The following is a 17,308-nucleotide window of genomic DNA, read 5'->3' on the forward strand; positions in this document are numbered from 1 at the left end:
ATGCTCGCAGGTTTGATGCTTTAAGTCTCCAAGTGCATCTTTCATCCACGCATTCAAGGATATACCTGTTTATAATACAAATACAGTTATGTATAATGTTTTATTGATAAAAAACACACATTAAAATTCGTACAATTATATACTCACATGGTATACTCTGTTGGTATACTTATATACTGTATCAATATCATATTTTGCTGATAAAAAATATAGACAAAGCAGCACAATTCTATACTCACATAGTATACTGATTTAGCATACATATATACTATATTGGTATTATGTTTTACTGATAATAACAAAGACAAACCAATACAGTTATATACTCGCATAGTATACTGATATAGCATACTTATATACTATACCAGTATCACTGATAAAAAACACAGACAAACCAATACAATTCCATACTCGCATAGTATACTGATTTAGCATACTTATATACTATATAGGTATCACATAGTTTTTTACTTGAAAACATGCAGACGGACCTTCTTGGGCATGATTTATGAACCCGATATTGACATTTTTCTCCAACGGCATACTGTTTCATAAGGAGAGCCAGCAAGTTCTTGTCTTCATAAATTTCTCCTTTTTCAACATTTTGATGAAATTGATTAGTTATGATGTTTGCATCATCAAGTTCTAAAATGGCGTCATCTCCTTCTTGCACATCAAACGTAGTAATCATATCAGTGCTTTCAAATTGTGCAATTTCTGATGAAATTGGAGCAACATCGAAACTGGAGGTGCTTGCAGCTATAGTGTTTTTAGCAAACGACACACACAGGGGAAGTGTTGTCATCCCTGCACTTGATTTTTTCAATTCCATGTAAACACTAACACTCATATCGCTGCAAATTGTAATTGGTGGATATCCTTGAGCAATAGCATACTGAATAACTATTGTTTTACTGTCCTTTTGCAGTTGCTTTGCAATTTCTCTGAGAAGTTGTTCAAATTTCCAAGAGGTTTTTATTGGAATTGCATCAACATGAAAATTTATGAAATTATTGTTATCATCCCATTCTCCGTTATGCTGCAGCAGTTGAAATATTTTCCATGATTCTGAAGTTATAATCACTTTTATGTCTTGAATCTCAACAATGCAAATTTCAACAGTGTTCAAAATCAACAGTGTTCGAAATCAAAAGTGTTCGAAATTTCAACAGTATATAGCTGCAACAGATTTTTCGAAATCAAACCTCTAGATCTCCAGATCTCCAAACTTAGATTAGAATTTTCAGCTAAAATTCAGAAGTTTATCTCCGAAATCAAAATCAAAACAACAGCGAAATCAAAATCTAAAAACAACAGCGAAATCAAAATCCGAAAAGAAGATGCGAATCAACATCTTCGATCTATTTTTTCACACTTAGTGATCTTCAAATTATGGAATGTCGGTGGAAATCTCAATTTTGTGCGCTGATTTTCTGAAATTTTGAGCAGCTTTTGCGTTTTTATAGGTAGGGCATTAAGCGTGGGTAGTTATTTTGATATTCCCGTTTATTTTTTAAATGGGTAGGAGATTGTAATTATTTAGTGGGTAGGACTCTTTAATGGGTAGGGCAGGGTAAATAGTTTCACTTTTATAGGTACTCCTGTCTTTTCCCCTATTTTTTTCATACATTCTTGGCAAAATTTACTTAAACACCATAATTCTTTAATATTTAAAGCTTGAAATTCTTGTCTAGCAGTGGAAAGTAGAAGGTTAACGACCCATTATTGTTAAAATCATCTAAATGTTGATAATTTATGCTTAGATTTTTAGTTTTAAAACGGATTTAATGATTTACTGTAAAAAGATTAAAATTCCATTGTTAGACCTTAGAAGTATTGGAGAAGACAAAGTGAGCCTTTTAATTTGGTGTTATTTGAATAAATTGATGATTGAGATTGTTTGTGTTGATATTTGGAAGCTTTGTTTCAAATTTGAGATCATTTGGAGCAGATTTGGGGTGGTTTAGTCGAAATCAAAGTTGCGAATTCAAAGAACACTTTGTTCAAACAACACAAAAAAATTGATTCGGATGAACAACTTAACAGATAATTAGAGTAAGTACAACATACACTCTACCAATCCGGTAGAGAAATCCCTGAAGAGCAAAACGCATGCCAACCTGGTAAACGTTGATGAACAACTTAACAGATAGGTAAAGTAAATATAGCATAAATTCTACCAATCGGTGGAGAAACACTGAAGAACAATAACACCGTGTGGCTCCGAGGGCTATTATTTAAATACCGTCAATTTTGGGGACATTCGGTTAAGACTAGCCCCTTACAGGGCCATTCCTGTCAATCACCCTCATAAATGCCTATTTCTCTAATTAAAAAATAAATAATTTGAATATGATAATATTGAGAAGCGTATGACTAACAATGATAATTAGAATTTCAAAAAAATATATAGAGAAAAATCAATAAATATTTTTTTATTACGGTATTTGAAGCTAAACTAAGAAATTCAAAAACATATAATTATGACAGTTAAAAGATTTAGAGAAAAAAAAAGAAATAAGATATTAATCTTTCAATTAAATTTAGATGCTATTTTGTTAATCCACTAATTATATTCACTGAATATATTGCTCTATGAATTCTAATAATTTTGGAATAACACGTATAAACTGAAGTAGCTAACAATATGATCAGAAAAATGACCTCCAAGCAGGAAATCTAATAGTAGGGATATTTTGTCTAATAACTTTTGAGAATTTAAGGCATAAAGAATCAATCAAACAATCAATCAATTAACTACAGTTTGATTCCAAATTAGTTTGGGGAAACTATATGAATTCTTTGTAACCAGTTTGCTTGAGCCAAACTCATTTAGTTCCAACACTAAATGTCTTTAAGCCAAATTATTCTCTAGAAATAATAGTTTTCTAAATCTCTCACTTTGCCTTGCACTGACATACTAGTGTCTAACCAGATTAAATAATTCCTAGCACACCGGAGCTAATGCAAGTGTAGCAACAATAACCAAGCCTTAATCCAATTAGTTGGTACCTCCTGATAGGGTGTTAGAACTGTCGAGGGAAATTGAGCAACAATCTTTTTATGATGGTGCAGGGAGAGAGTTGGGTCAAGGTGATAAGCAAAATAATTCAGGGGATATAGTAGTGTACTAGAGAAGGGGCCGGGTGTGTGACAGGGAGGAAGGGAGCTCGGCTGGGGGGGGGGGGGGAATGAGATATTGTTGCCTATGGAAGTTAAGATTTTTTCATGGAATGTGAGGGGGATGAATGGCCCAAACAAAAGGGCCATCATCAAAGTGGGAGTTAAAAAGTAGGGTGCCAACTTAGTTTGTTTTCAAGAGACCAAAATGGAAGTTTTGTCGGATGCGATTGTGAGAAGTGTCTGGGGAGGTAGTTAGGTGAAATATGATCGGGTCCCAGCTGCGGGAAGTGCCGGGGGCATTCTTCTTATGTGGGATGATAGAAGCTTGTAGGTAAAATAGATTAAGAAGAGAGTTTTTTCTTTAGCAGCTCTTGTCAAAGATAAAGTGAGTGAGGTGGAGTGGGGATTTGAGGGAGCGTACAAACCGGTAGGAGAAAGGTCCAAGTGTTTTTCTGGGAGTAACTGACTAATTTTATGGGGGAATGGGACATTTCATGAGTTCTAGGGGGATACTTTAATACTATTAGATTCCCGGAGGAGAGATTAGGGTGTAGTCTGATTTCGAGGGCCATGTGTCACGACCCAAAACCTTACCTGTGGTGATGGCGCCTATCGTGGTACTAGCAAGCCTCAACTCAACATCTCAACACAGTGAAATTTTAAATAAAGCCGGAATCAATTAATATTAAATAAAACCTTTTTTTAAACAGAATATAGCTCCAAAAGTACTAAACAATCCATCCCCAAAATCCGATGTCACTGAGTGCATGAGCATCTAACTGATAATAATATCCGACTAATAAAACACTGTCTGAAATATAGAACAGTACAACATGAAAGGAAATGAGAGTCAAGGTTAGCGAACACCATGCAACTATCTCAATAGTCTCCTGAGTTTGACTCCTCAATCAACATCTACCGTGACCAAAAGTGCATGGATCTGTATACAAGGTACATGGGGTAACGTGAGTACACCAACTCAATAAGTAACAGAAATAAATAAGGAACTGAGAAGTAGTGACGAGCTATGCAAATACTGTTATCTCAATAACTTTCAATTTAACAGTTTAAGTCTCATCAGGGCATACTCAAGTAAACCAGATATCAAATATTCCAAAAATAAGTACGACAAGGACAAATAGCAACTAAGTTCAGCAATTAACTGAAAACAAATACGGCCTCTCAAGGCAACAGTCACTCAGCTCATCTCAACAACTCAATCACTCGGCTCTCAGCCCTCAATAATCATACTCAATAGGTACTTATGCTCACTAGGGGGGGTACAGACTCCGGAGGGGCTCCTTTAGCCTAAGCGCTATAAACTGCATGGACAACTCACGTTCTATAATAATATCTGGATCCGCACGGACAACTCACGTGCTGCACGGATAACTCACGTGCTATAATATAATATCTAGATCTGCACGGACAACTCACGTGCTGCACGGATAACTCACATGCTATAGTATCAATAACCTCACACTTAGGCCCTCGGCCTCACTCAGTCATCAATCTCTCCAGTCTCTCGGGTTCTCAGAAATCATATAAACATCCCAAACAGAAGTAATATCATATATCAACAATGAACAGTAAGAGACAGAGGCATAATAAGCAAGAAAAGCTATGACTGAGTACAAATCAACAATTTAGCAGGTAATTCAGCAAGTACACGACCTCACAGGTCTCAACAATGATCACATAAGACATAAACATGATTTCTATCATGAAGTACAATCAATTTCCATGAAAAACAGAGGAAATATATATTAAACAGTAGACCAATTGATTCCACAGTTTCACGGGACAGACCAAGTCACAATCCCTACGAAGCACACCCACACGCATGTTACCTAGCATGTGCGTCACCTCTAAAATAGTTATACGACACAATGTCCGGGGTTTCATACCCTCAGGACCAGATTATAACTGTTACTTACCTCAATCCGAGAAAAAATCCTACTCTGAAATGCTTTTGCCTCTCATCGACCTCCTAATGCCTCGAATCTAGCCACAATAATTCGATTCAGTCAATAAAAAATATAGGAATTAATTCCATATGAAATTCTACATTTTCCATTAAAAATTAGAAATTGCACTAAAATTTCGTCTCGGAACCTGACAAAAATCACAGAATATGAACCCCCATCCAATCACAAGTCCAACCATACAAATTTTAACAAATCCGACAACAATTCAGCCTCCAAATTATTAAATCTCATTTTCAAATCCCTAGGCCCAAATTCCCGATTTACACCTCAAAAACACATAATCTAGCCGGGATATTCAATAATAATTCAATAATATTGAGTAACAATGATCACAAGGGACTTACCTTAAAAATTCCCGTGATTTCTCGCCCAAAATAGCCAAAATCCAAGCTTGGAAATCAAAAAAATGTGAAGAAACCCGGACTGATTGTCCTATAATCTGTCCAGAATTCGGGTTACTGTTCACGCATTTTTACTGTTCATGGGGTACTGTTCATGAGGTGTTATTCATGGGCACTGTTCACATGCTGTAAAAAAATTCAACAGCCTTTTTTATATCCGTTAACCTTCCGAAATCTACCCGAGGCCCTCAGGACTTCAACAAAATGCATCAACCAATCCTAAAACATAATACAAACTTAGTTGAAACCTCAAATCGCATCAAATAATGCAAAAACCGTGAATCACACCCCAATTTAAGCCTAATGAAACTAAGAACGTCCAACTTCTATATTTGATGCAAAAACCTATGAAATTAAGTCTGATTGACTTCAAATTCTGCACACAAGTCATAAATGACATAACGAAGCTATATAAATTTTCAGAACTTGATTCCGACCTCGATATCAAAAAGTCAACCCCCCGATCAAACTTCCAACTTAAATTTCTTATTTTTGCCATTTCAAGCCTAATTTAGCTACGTACCTCGAAATAAATATTCGGACACACTCCTAAGCCTGAAATCGCCATACTGAGCTATTGGAATCATAAAAAATTCATTCCGAGATCATTTACACATATTTCACTTTCTGGTCCATTTATTCAACTAAAGCTTCCAAAACATGGATTGTTCCTTCAATTAAATTTTGAATCATCTGAAAACAAACTTGACCACTATCGCAAGTCATAATACACAAAAAGACGCTACTCAAGACTTCAAATAGCTGAACGGGATGGAAATGCTTAAAATGACAGGTCAGGTCGTTACACCATGGATGAGTTTTCTGACTCATCAATGATCACTTTCATATTGATCTTCCTCTGTTAGGGGAAAGGTTTACTTGGGTCAGGGCGGAGGATTCCAACTCAAGGTCTAGACTTGATAGATTTCTGATATCGCCCTCCTGGGATGAGCTCGTACCGAATGTGCTGCAGATTCCTTTACCTAGGCTGACTTCGGATCATTTGCCTATCTTGCTAGATGGATGCAGAGGGAGGGGGGTGCGTGCTCCTTTCCGATTCGAGAACATGTGGTTGAAAGTGCCAAGATTTGATGACAAAGTGAAAGATTGGTGGACAAACTACGGGGTTTCAGGGACACCTTCATTCCGTCTTTTGAAGAAACTTAAATTGCTCAAGAGAGATATTATTAGGTGGAATAAGGAGGTTTTTGGGAGGGTAGAGGTTAAAATGAGGGAGCTTATGCACGAATTGGGGGAATTAGGGAGAGGGGCAGTGTTGTGAAGAGCGTGAAGCGAGAAAAAACGACAACCCCCATTTCACGAGAAGCGAAACGCTCGTTTTTTTAAGTGAAGCGGAATTTTAAAAAAATTAAAATAAATACTGCATAGACAACACATGTAATTGTAAGCAAATGTTCAATACTTCAATTAAAAAACTAAAGAGTAGCATCAATTAAAACACAAAATGAGCATTCTATTCTTCAACAAGATTGTCAAATTCTTATATTCCACTATCATTATTATATTGCTCTGTCATCTTCTTCAACTTCTTCTTCTTCATCAACTAGGGACTAAGAATAAAGGATATAAAAATTGGGCAGAAATTTTAGGCAAAAACTGGAAAAATTAGGCAGAAATTTTTTGAGAAAGAATCGAAGGTAAAAAAAAAATTCACCAGCATTTCATCGCTTTTTGGACATTTAGAAAGAAAAAGAAGAAGAAGAAGAATGAAAATCAAAAGTGCAGAACATACCTGTTGAAAATCAGAAGAAGTCGCTGTTGTACTGTTGAAGAAGAAGGAGAAGAACCCTAGTTGATGCTTTGAGATTATATCAGAAATCAGAAGTAGATAAAGAAGAGAAGAAGAAATCGCTGCTGTTGTTGAAGAACAACCCTAGTCTCGCTGCTGTTGAAACAGTCCAGACAGTGTTTAGAAACCTCGTTTTTAATAAAATAGGGCTTGAGTATTTTAAACAGAGAAGCAGACGCTTCTAACGCTTCTTCTCGCTTCACCACTTCTCGCTTTTTACAGAGAAGCAGTCGTTTTTTCTTACTTGAGTCGTTTCACCTACCTGAAGCGCTGCCCTTCACGCTTTGCCTTGCTTCTCGCTTAAAGCGAGGAAGCAAGTGCTTTTTAAATCACTGGAGAGGGGAAGGGTGAGGTTGGGACCATGTCACTTGGGAGTTCCTTGAGAAGGATTTCGACCATGTCAATTGGGAGTTCCTGGATTTCATTATGATGCGGATGGGGTTTGGGGTAAGATGGAGGGGATGGATCAAGTTCTGCATTTCCTCAGTCAGATTCTCTGTCCTGGTTAATAGTAACACGTATGGTTTCTTTGGCAACTCCAGGGGTCTCAGGCAAGGTGACCCCCTATGCTATTCGTTCTAGTGATGGATGCTCTGAGTAAAATGATGGATCGTGTGGCGGGCGGAGGCTTCTTGAGAGGATTCTCAACTCCGACCTAGGTGCTTAGTGCCCGAAGAGTATCTCATTTGCTATTTGCGGATGACACCCCGATTTTTTGTGATGCCGATATGGATCAGTTGATCTACTTGAAGCAGGTCCTGCAGTGGTTTCAGATAGTATCAGGACTCAAAATCAACCTCGGCAAGTGTGAGATTTTTCTGGTGGGTGAGGTTGCTAACATTGGTGCTTTGTCTTATGTTCTCAGATGTAAGGTGGGCTTTCTTTCCGCTACTTATCTGGGTCTCCCATTGGGCGCTTCGCATAAGGATACTACCGTTTGGAATCCAGTGATCCAAAGAGTTGAAAAAAGATTAGCAACCTAGCAGAAATGGTACTTGTCAAAGACGGTAAGGACGTGCTTATTAAAAGCACTTTATCGAGTATGACCACCTATTACTTGTCCCTGATGCAAGCTCCTGTGAGCATCACAGAAAAACTGGAGCGACTTCAAAGGAATTTTCTTTGGGATGCGACGGATGGAACTAGAAAGTTTCATCTAGTGAATTGGCAGACTGTGACTTCCCCAAAGAAGTGGGGTGGACTTGGAGTAAAGGATCTTAGGGTATTCAACAGAGCTTTGTTGGGGAAGTGACTGTGGAAATTCGGGGTAGAAGAGCATGCTCTATGGAGGGAGGTCATAGTAGAAAAGTATGATTCCACCGGAGGGGTTGGAGGACCAAGGCAATCACAACACCTTTCGGGTATGGAATGTGGAGGAGCATCATGCAGAATTGGGAAGCCTTCAATGGCAACGTCACTTATAGGGTGGGAGATGGAAGGAGAATCAGCTTTTAGAATCACAGATGGTGTGGAGAGGATACTTTGAGGGTCTCTTTCCCCCATGTCTTCAGAGTTTCAAATCAGAAGGAATTGATGGTCTAACAGATTCGCTAGGAGCATGAGGGGGGGGGGGTTACTATGAGACCTCTCATTTAGAAGGAACATGCAAGATTGAGAGATTGCGGAGCTCCAAGATTTATTGCCACTGCTATATGAGCAAGACATGCCCCAGCCATCTTGTGATTCTAGATGGGGGTTGCGTGGCGATGGTTTGTTCACCGTAAAGTACTCCTTTTACCAGAGTATGTTGGTGAGAGAGAAAATCACTTTTCCATACTCCTCGATCTGGATTCCTAAGGCGCCCACAAAGGTGTGCTTTTTTGCATGGCTAGCGGCAATGAGGGTGATCTTGACTGCTGAAAATCTGCGAAAGAGAGAAATTACACTTGTTAGTTGGTGCTACATGTGTAAAAGCTCAAGGGAAGAAGTTGATCACCTTTTGTTGCATTGCCCTGTGTCCTCCGGTTTGTGGAGGACAATTCTGAATTTTTTTGGTGTTCAATGGATGGTGCCAAGCACTGTAAAGGAAATGTTATATAGCTGGGCCGGTTTCCGTAGGAGAAGAAGAAAGCAAAAGGCGTGTAAGTTTGTCCCGTTAGCTCTCACATGGATAGTTTGGGGGAGATAAATAGGAGAGCTTTTGAGGGGATTGAGTCTCCTTTTTCACATCTTAAGAATAATCTTTTATCTTTGATCGCTTTTTGGTGCACTGATATAGCCCCTACTTGTATAGAAGATTGGGTGTCTTTTGTAGAGAATTATGTTTTGATGTAAATTCTCTACTTTTTGGTATACTTCTCGTGTACGTGAGTTTCTTCTCCCTTTTGATTAATACAATTTACCTTATCAAAAAAAATAAAAATACTCTCTTCAGTTGGGTTTTTATCTTAGCAAAGTTTAGTTTCGAATTTAAGAGTCCTTTGAAATAACTTCCTTGTGATCTTACTCTAGTTTGTCGACTTTTAGCACCTTCATTAATCATATTGCCACCTATAGATCGATGCATTCAAAGACCAATATGGGACATGACTGAACAATCTTAGATGACCTATTATTTTATCTTTTATGTGTGCTACTTGCACTATTTGTTGGATGCTCTAATCTTCTCCCGTCTTTTATGACTGAACATCCATTTCAACATTCACATTTTTGTAAGGTGGCACAATCATCTTGTAAATGTTAGCCCGTACAAGCCCAACATTCGCTTATATAGAACATTGGTCCCGGACATCAAATACGGCCTAAGAAACAATTTCCACCCACTCAAAATGACCATATTATATTTTTAGCATTTTACAGCCATAAAACTGCAAATCCGCGCGAGTCCCAAAGTTTGTGTGCTATAGCCCATGCCTTCCGCCTTGGGCCCGAATGGATCCATCGTGGAATCGCCTAATATTTGTCCCGGACATCAAATACGGCATAAGAAACAATTTCCACCTCGTATAATTGTTTTATTCACTTGTTTTTCACTTTGTTAAGGTGGTGCTCATTCAAGATAGTTTTTTCCCAAATTGCATAAGAGCCTTCTCAAGTTGATGTGTGATTATGTTTTTCAGAGTTTTTGTTTTGGCCAAAAACCTTTGTTGAAGTTGTTTGAGGTGTTTTGCGAGAAGTTTTTCTTCATAAACCTCTCTTTTCACTCACAAAACACCAGCAAAATCTTAAAAGAACTACAATTATCCAAACACATCTTCAGTTTCCTCACAAACTTTATTTCTGAAAATTTTCTTCAAATATTGTCCAAACGACAAGATCTTTATTGCGCTGCTATAAGAATCTTCTATATCAGCTGTCATAATTTACTTTTATGTGTTACATCTTCATCAGCCATGTCATTTTATTTGGATGACCTAGCTAAATATCTGAATTTTCGCTGTTTTGGCACCTCAATCTCATCTAATCTCACCTTACTTTCATTCTTCTTATGGTAGCTAAATCGGCAGTCCTCATATTCTGACATACATCTAATTCACATCAAATCATTATTGTCCAGATTTTTTATTTGCTCGCTCCCTTATTCATTTAACTCAATATTGTATGCAAATAGTACTTTCAATCCCTCTCTTTAATCTCACACTCTCCTATCAAAACTTGTTACAGATCATTTTGAAAACATATCACATTTTTCAAGTTTTATCCCTTTTTCTTCCTGTTGTGTTAGCTTATACTAATTTTTTCTCTGTTCCCCATCCTTAGCTTTTGGTACAAGTCGTCTAGCCTTTGCCTCAAGTTTTGCTAATCGCCCTTTTAGCTTCTCTTCCCTGACTCATCAGAGGTTTCTCCATCTTCTTATTTTGGTAGTCTTATGCCATTCTCTTTTTATTTTAATAGTTCGTTGCACCTTCTCTTGAGCTGAGGGTATATAGGAAACAACCTCTCTACCTTCTCATTCCATCACCACAACTCTTGTGGTTGAGATCCCATGCCTTTTGTCACACCTACAACTACACTTGCTAATTTCTTAATGTAGCTTATCATTTCCTTCCATTGGGGATGTTTGTGTTAGTTTTCAAGTCCTATGCTCCCTCAGTCAATAACTTATACTTGAATTAGAAAGATGGAAAATGATCATGAATTCAACTTAAAAGCCATTTTTCCCCTTTTAGAGTCTCCAATTTATCATAGACAATAAATTTAGCCACCTCATGACAACACCCCTCAATGTAACTCTAAGATTCAAGAATCAAATGTAGCGAAGTCTGGCAATTCATAGTAACGCTTTTCTGGTCTAGCAGTTAAGACTCAAAATGCTTAAGTTTTGGCTTTAAGGGTTCAAAATCTTAAAGAATTCAACTTGTCAAGTTCCTAGCCAATGACTGGCGAAAATAGAAATCATTTTTTCTCTACCATTCAGTTTGTTGTACTTCTTCCTTCGGAATCCTGATTTACTTGTCATCTTCTCCATTTCCTTCTCCCCTCCAATTTGTTGCATGTCTTCCTCCTCCTGGGTCCTTCTTCGTTTGTCCATTTTCTATCTCTTCAATGCCATCCAATTAGTCAGTTCAATATTCAATTCCCTATCGCTAATCAAGTTTCTTGATAAGGTCTCGTATCATTTGCCTTTTTAAAAATAAAATAAAATATACTGCCCCCACAAAAACACAAGCCTCCTCCATAGACTCATTCTTTGATTCTTCATAAAACCAAAGAATGGCCCATAATGATGGAGCTTAGCTTTTATTGCATTACCTCCTTCCCTTAGACTTGCTCCCTATTTTTAGATGGAGTGAAGCTTACGCTTAGCAGTTATGAATTGTTGCGATTCTTGTTTATATGAGCAACAATGCAGGGACCTGGAAAATCTTGAAGTACATGCAAGGGAGACTCTCTTCAGCTTATGTGAAATTGAAGCTTTGTATGAATTATTTAAAAAGATAAGAAGTATTGTGGTGGATGATGGGCTGATCAACAAGGAAGAATTCCAGCTTGCACTATTCAAGAGGAATAAAAACGAGCGCTTGTTTGCAGATCAGATTTTTTACTTATTCGTCACAAAGCACAACGGGGCATTGAATTTCAAAGAATTTGTTCGTACTCTTTCTGTATTTCACCCATATGCTCCTACTGATGATAAGATTGATTTTTCATTCAAGTTATATGACCTTCACAAGCAAGGATTTATCGAAAGATCGGGGATCAAACAAATTATAATAGCTACAATAGCTGAATCTAGTATGGATCTTTCAGATGATGTCATAGAAAGCATTATTGAGAAGACCTTTGAACAAGCAAACACCAAATGCTATGGCAAGATCGACGAAGATGAGTGGCGTCGCCTTGTTCTGCGGCAACCAATTCTCTTGAAGCACATGACCCTTCAATACCTCAAAAATATCACCACCACATTACCTAGTTTTATTCACTCTCAAGTTGAAGATACGTGAGTTGTGGACGATACTCGTATCCAGTGCTATGGTCATTTTCTCGTCAGGAACATGGTAATCTTGTTAACAGTTACTAATTACTATAAGAAAACCTTGTGCTTCCCCAGAGGTTTTCATGATATTTACGATTCACAGGTTTATCCGTAAGACGCTTCTACTTGGAAAGCTTTGGAAGGACTACTGCAGGTTTTATGGTGGTTACTATTATTCATATATATTCCATAGTTGCAGGTTATTCTGTTGCTACAAGCCTGCAATAGCATTTGCCTTTATATATGCTCAATGGTGAAAAACTTCTATGAACTCTACTCCGAGGTAATACTGCCTGAGGATTGTTATGTTTTTAATTTTCAGGGCTTTGCTATATGCTGTGTCCACCATCTTGGTTTGGCAAAAGGAAAAGGAAACCAAGTGCTAATTAATTAGGTAAAAACTGGTGAGCTACATAAAGTTAAAAAGAAAGAAAGAAAGAATTGCCCATTGAGAATGATATGAGCAAGTTCTGAGTGAGAAATGTTGGGAATAAACCCCCACAGAAATAATATTCACGGCAATAAAAGTGGAATAATAATGTAGCACCGAGATACGGTAATTAACAAGAATAAAAGAGTAACAACGACACCAAGATTTTTACGTGGAAAACTCTTTTAATAAGGGAAAAAACCACGGTCCCGAGAGGAGCAACTGATATCACTATAGTAAGGAATTTTACACTTTGTAGGTCGGAGTAAAATACTCCAACGACCACTACAATACTCAAAAGAAATAACCCTCTTTTGATATTCCCACCTCACTACAATATCGCTCACTCTCTATTTTCCTCACAGACTATTTTCTTATACCCTGTCTGTGAAACCTCACTCTTTCTTTCTCTCTTTGTTGGTGTGAAGAAATGAGAGTTGAAGCTCTCCTTTTATAGCCAAAGATTTACTCTCTAAAACCTACAATATTTGACAATTTACACACACTTTTCACAATTCAACAAAGTTGGCTACCAAACCAAAGAAATTCAACAAGGTTGGCTACCAAACCAAAGAAACTTTTATTAGGAACATGCCTAATACTTCTTCAATGAGATGGACATCATCAATCTCCCCCTCCAGTCTCATTCATCTAGAGGAGGTAGCACTGTCTTCTAGTTTGAGTGCATGCCGACAAGTTCTTTGCATAGCTCGAACTTGTTCCTTGGTACCACCTTGGTCAGCATATCTGCGGGATTCTCACTTGTAGAAATCTTCAAGACTTTTAGAGATTCATCATCTACCATTTCTCGAATCCAATGATATCTCACATCAATGTGTTTGGTCCTTGCATGGTACATAGAGTTCTTGCTAAGGTCTATTGCACTTTGACTGTCACAATAGACGACATACTCCTTCTGATGCAATCCAAGCTCTTGAAGGAACCGTTTGAGCCATACCATCTCCTTGCCAGTTTCTGTAGCGACAATGTACTCTGCTTCAGTTGTTAAAAGTGCAACACACTTCTGCAACTTAGACTGCCATGATATAGCTCCCCCTGAAAATGTAAACAAATATCCAGTAGTGGATTTTCTGTTGTCAATGTCACCTGCCATATCAGCATCTGTATAGCCCTTCAAGATTGAATCAGATCCTTCAAAGCACAAACAATCTCCCGTGGTACCTCTCAGGTACCTGAGTATCCACTTGACTGCTTCCCAATGTTCCTTTCCAGGATTTTCAAGAAACCTGCTGACAACACCAACTGCGTGAGCAATATCCGGTCTAGTACATACCATTGCATACATCAAGCTTCCGACTGCTGAAGAATAAGGAACTCTAGCCATGTTCCCTTTCTCTTCCACTGTTGTAGGACACATCTTTTTGCTCAACTTTAGATGACTAGCAAGAGGTGTGCTGACTGGCTTAGCATTTTTCATGTTGAAGCGCTCTAGTACACGTTCAATTTACTTCTCCTAAGATAGCCACAACTTTCTACTTGTTCTCTCTCGAACTATCTTCATCCCTAGAATTTGTTGTGCTGGGCCCAAGTCCTTCATATCAAATGACTTGGACAGATCTCCCTTCCACTTTGCTATCAACCCCTTGTCTTTTCCTACAATTAACATGTCATCCACATACAACAACAATATAATAAAGTTATTCTCAGAAAATCTTTTGAAGTATACACATGGATCAGAATAGGTCTTTAGGTATGTTTGACTTTTCATGAATGAGTCAAACTTCATGTACCACTGCCTTGGTGCCTGCTTCAATCCATAAAGACTCTTATTCAATTTGCACACCATGTGTTTCTTTACAACTACTTCAAATCCTTCTGGCTGCTCCATATAAATCTCCTATTCCAAATCTCCATGAAGAAATGCAGTTTTTACATCTAATTGCTCCACTTCAAGATCTAGGCTAGCTGTTAAGCTCAAAATTGTTCGAATAGAAGTCATTTTGACAACAGGTGAGAAAATTTCGTCAAAATCAATACCTTTCTTCTGTTCGAAGCCTTTAACCACCAATCGAGCTTTGTATCTAACCAACTTGCCATTTCCATTTTTCTTGAGTTTAAAGACCCATTTGCATTTGAGTGGTCTTTTACCCTTGGAAGTTCAACCAGCTTGTAAGTGCCATTTTTCTGTAGAGATTCCATCTCTTCTTGCATAGCTTTCATCCACTGGTTCTTTTCTGGATGGGACAACACCTCCTTAAGACTTTCTGGCTCCCCCTCATCACTGATGAGGACATACTCTATGGAAGGGTACCTGCATGACTCTACCCTTGGCCTCTCTGATCTCCTCAGAGGTTGAGGTTGTTCTTCTCCCTGAGTGGGGTGCTCCACTTCCTCGACACCTTCATCAAGTTGCTCCCCCCTCCTCAATAACCTCACCAGGTTGCTCCCCCTACTCGGCAACCTCGTCGGTCGTACTTTCTGCACTTGTGGGATTGTTAGAAGTAGAAGGAATAGTAAAAAGGTTAGGAATTATACCATTCTTCGCCTTTTCTAACATATCGGCAGCAGTTCCAACTTCACTTTCTCGGAAGACTACATCTCTGCTTCTGATGACCTTCTTCTTTACAGGATCCCACAATCTGCACCCAAACTCTTCATCTCTATATCCGATAAATATGGAGGAAATAGATTTATCATCCAGCTTTGTTCTATGCTCTTTTGGTACATGTGCAAAAGCTCTGCAACCGAACACCTTCAGATGCGAGTAGGACACCTCCTTGTTGGTCCAAACTCTCTCTGGGATGTCAAACACCAACAGAACTGATGGACTCCTATTGATCAGGTAACAGGTTGTTTGAACTGCTTCACCCCAGAATGACTTAGGCAGTTTAGCCATTCTAAGCATGCTTCTCACCTTCTCCACAATGGTGCGGTTCATCCTCTCGGCTATGCCATTGTGCTGCGGAGTTCCAGGAACTGTCTTTTCATGTCTGATCCCATGACTTGAACAATACTCTTCAAATTCCCTTGAAGTATACTCACCTCCATTGTCACTTTGGAGACGCTTTAGCTTTCGACCCGTCTCCCTTTCTACTAGAGCATGAAACTTCTGGAAAACTTGCAACACCTGATCTTTGGTTTTCAAAATATAAACCCATAATAATCGTGAAACATCATCAATAAAAGTAACAAAAAATATTTGTTACCGCCCATTGATTTAATTTCCATTGGGCCACAAACATCAGAATATACTAAATCAAGTATATTCAATTTTCTTTCAGACGATGTCTGAAATGAGACTCTATGTTGCTTACCAAATAAACAGTAGTCACAATGTTTTACCGTTGTACCTTTGGCATAAGAAATAAGTGATTTCTTGGCAAGAATCTGTAATCCCTTCTCGCTCATATGACCCATTCTTTTGTGCCACAAATATGCAGAAATTTCATCTTGTGCCGCGTTCAATTCACTTTGGCATATTTATGCATTTGTCCTGTACAACGTGCCACGAGCAACTCCCTTTGCAATCACCAATGATCCCTTAGTGAGTCTCCACTTTTGATTTGCAAAATAGCTCTCATATCCATCTCGGTCTAAAGCAATTCCCGAGATCAAGTTCATTCGCAAATCAGGTACATTTCGCACATCCTTTAGAACCAATGTGCGTCCGACACTTGATTTGGATCGGTTCTTTGACTTCCCACGAACTCCGGATCTACCATAGTTGTTCGAACTCCTTTGATAACTCCTGCCTCTACCTTCTGTGATGAGAGCATGTCCTTGATTTTCAGGCTTCTTTCTCATCTTCTCATTGAGTAAAAGAGCCGATGTGACATCTTTCAACTCAATAGTAGTCTTACCGTGGAGGGTGGTTGTTGCCAAATTATCATACGAAGATGGCAACGAGTTCAATAGGAAGATGGCTTTATCTTCTTCCTCGATTTGCACTCCGAGGTTGGCAAGCTGTGTGATTAGTCCGTTAAACACATTTAAATATGACAAAAAATTCATACCTTCACCCATGTGTAGGGCGTATAACTGCTTCTTCAGGTACAATTTATTTGTCAGCGTTTTGGACATTTATAGGCTTTCCAACCTTGTCCAAATTCCACGTGCAGTGTCTTCATCAATGATGTTATTTACCACATCATCTGATAAGTGCAACCTGATTGCACT

At 38.3% G+C, this 17,308-nt stretch overlaps 1 protein-coding gene across 1 annotated transcript; it reads left to right on the top strand.

Annotated features, from left to right (window-relative positions):
• Positions 1 to 12,073: 12,073 nt before the first annotated feature.
• LOC107819027 (calcineurin B-like protein 3) lies at positions 12,074 to 12,709 on the top strand. The gene has a single exon (XM_016645104.2). The coding sequence runs from the start codon at positions 12,074 to 12,076 to the stop codon at positions 12,707 to 12,709; it is 636 nt and encodes a 211-aa protein (XP_016500590.2).
• Positions 12,710 to 17,308: the final 4,599 nt, after the last annotated feature.

The sequence above is a fragment of the Nicotiana tabacum genome, chromosome 8, assembly GCF_000715075.1.
Source record: "Nicotiana tabacum cultivar K326 chromosome 8, ASM71507v2, whole genome shotgun sequence".
NCBI classification, from domain to species: domain Eukaryota; kingdom Viridiplantae; phylum Streptophyta; class Magnoliopsida; order Solanales; family Solanaceae; genus Nicotiana; species Nicotiana tabacum.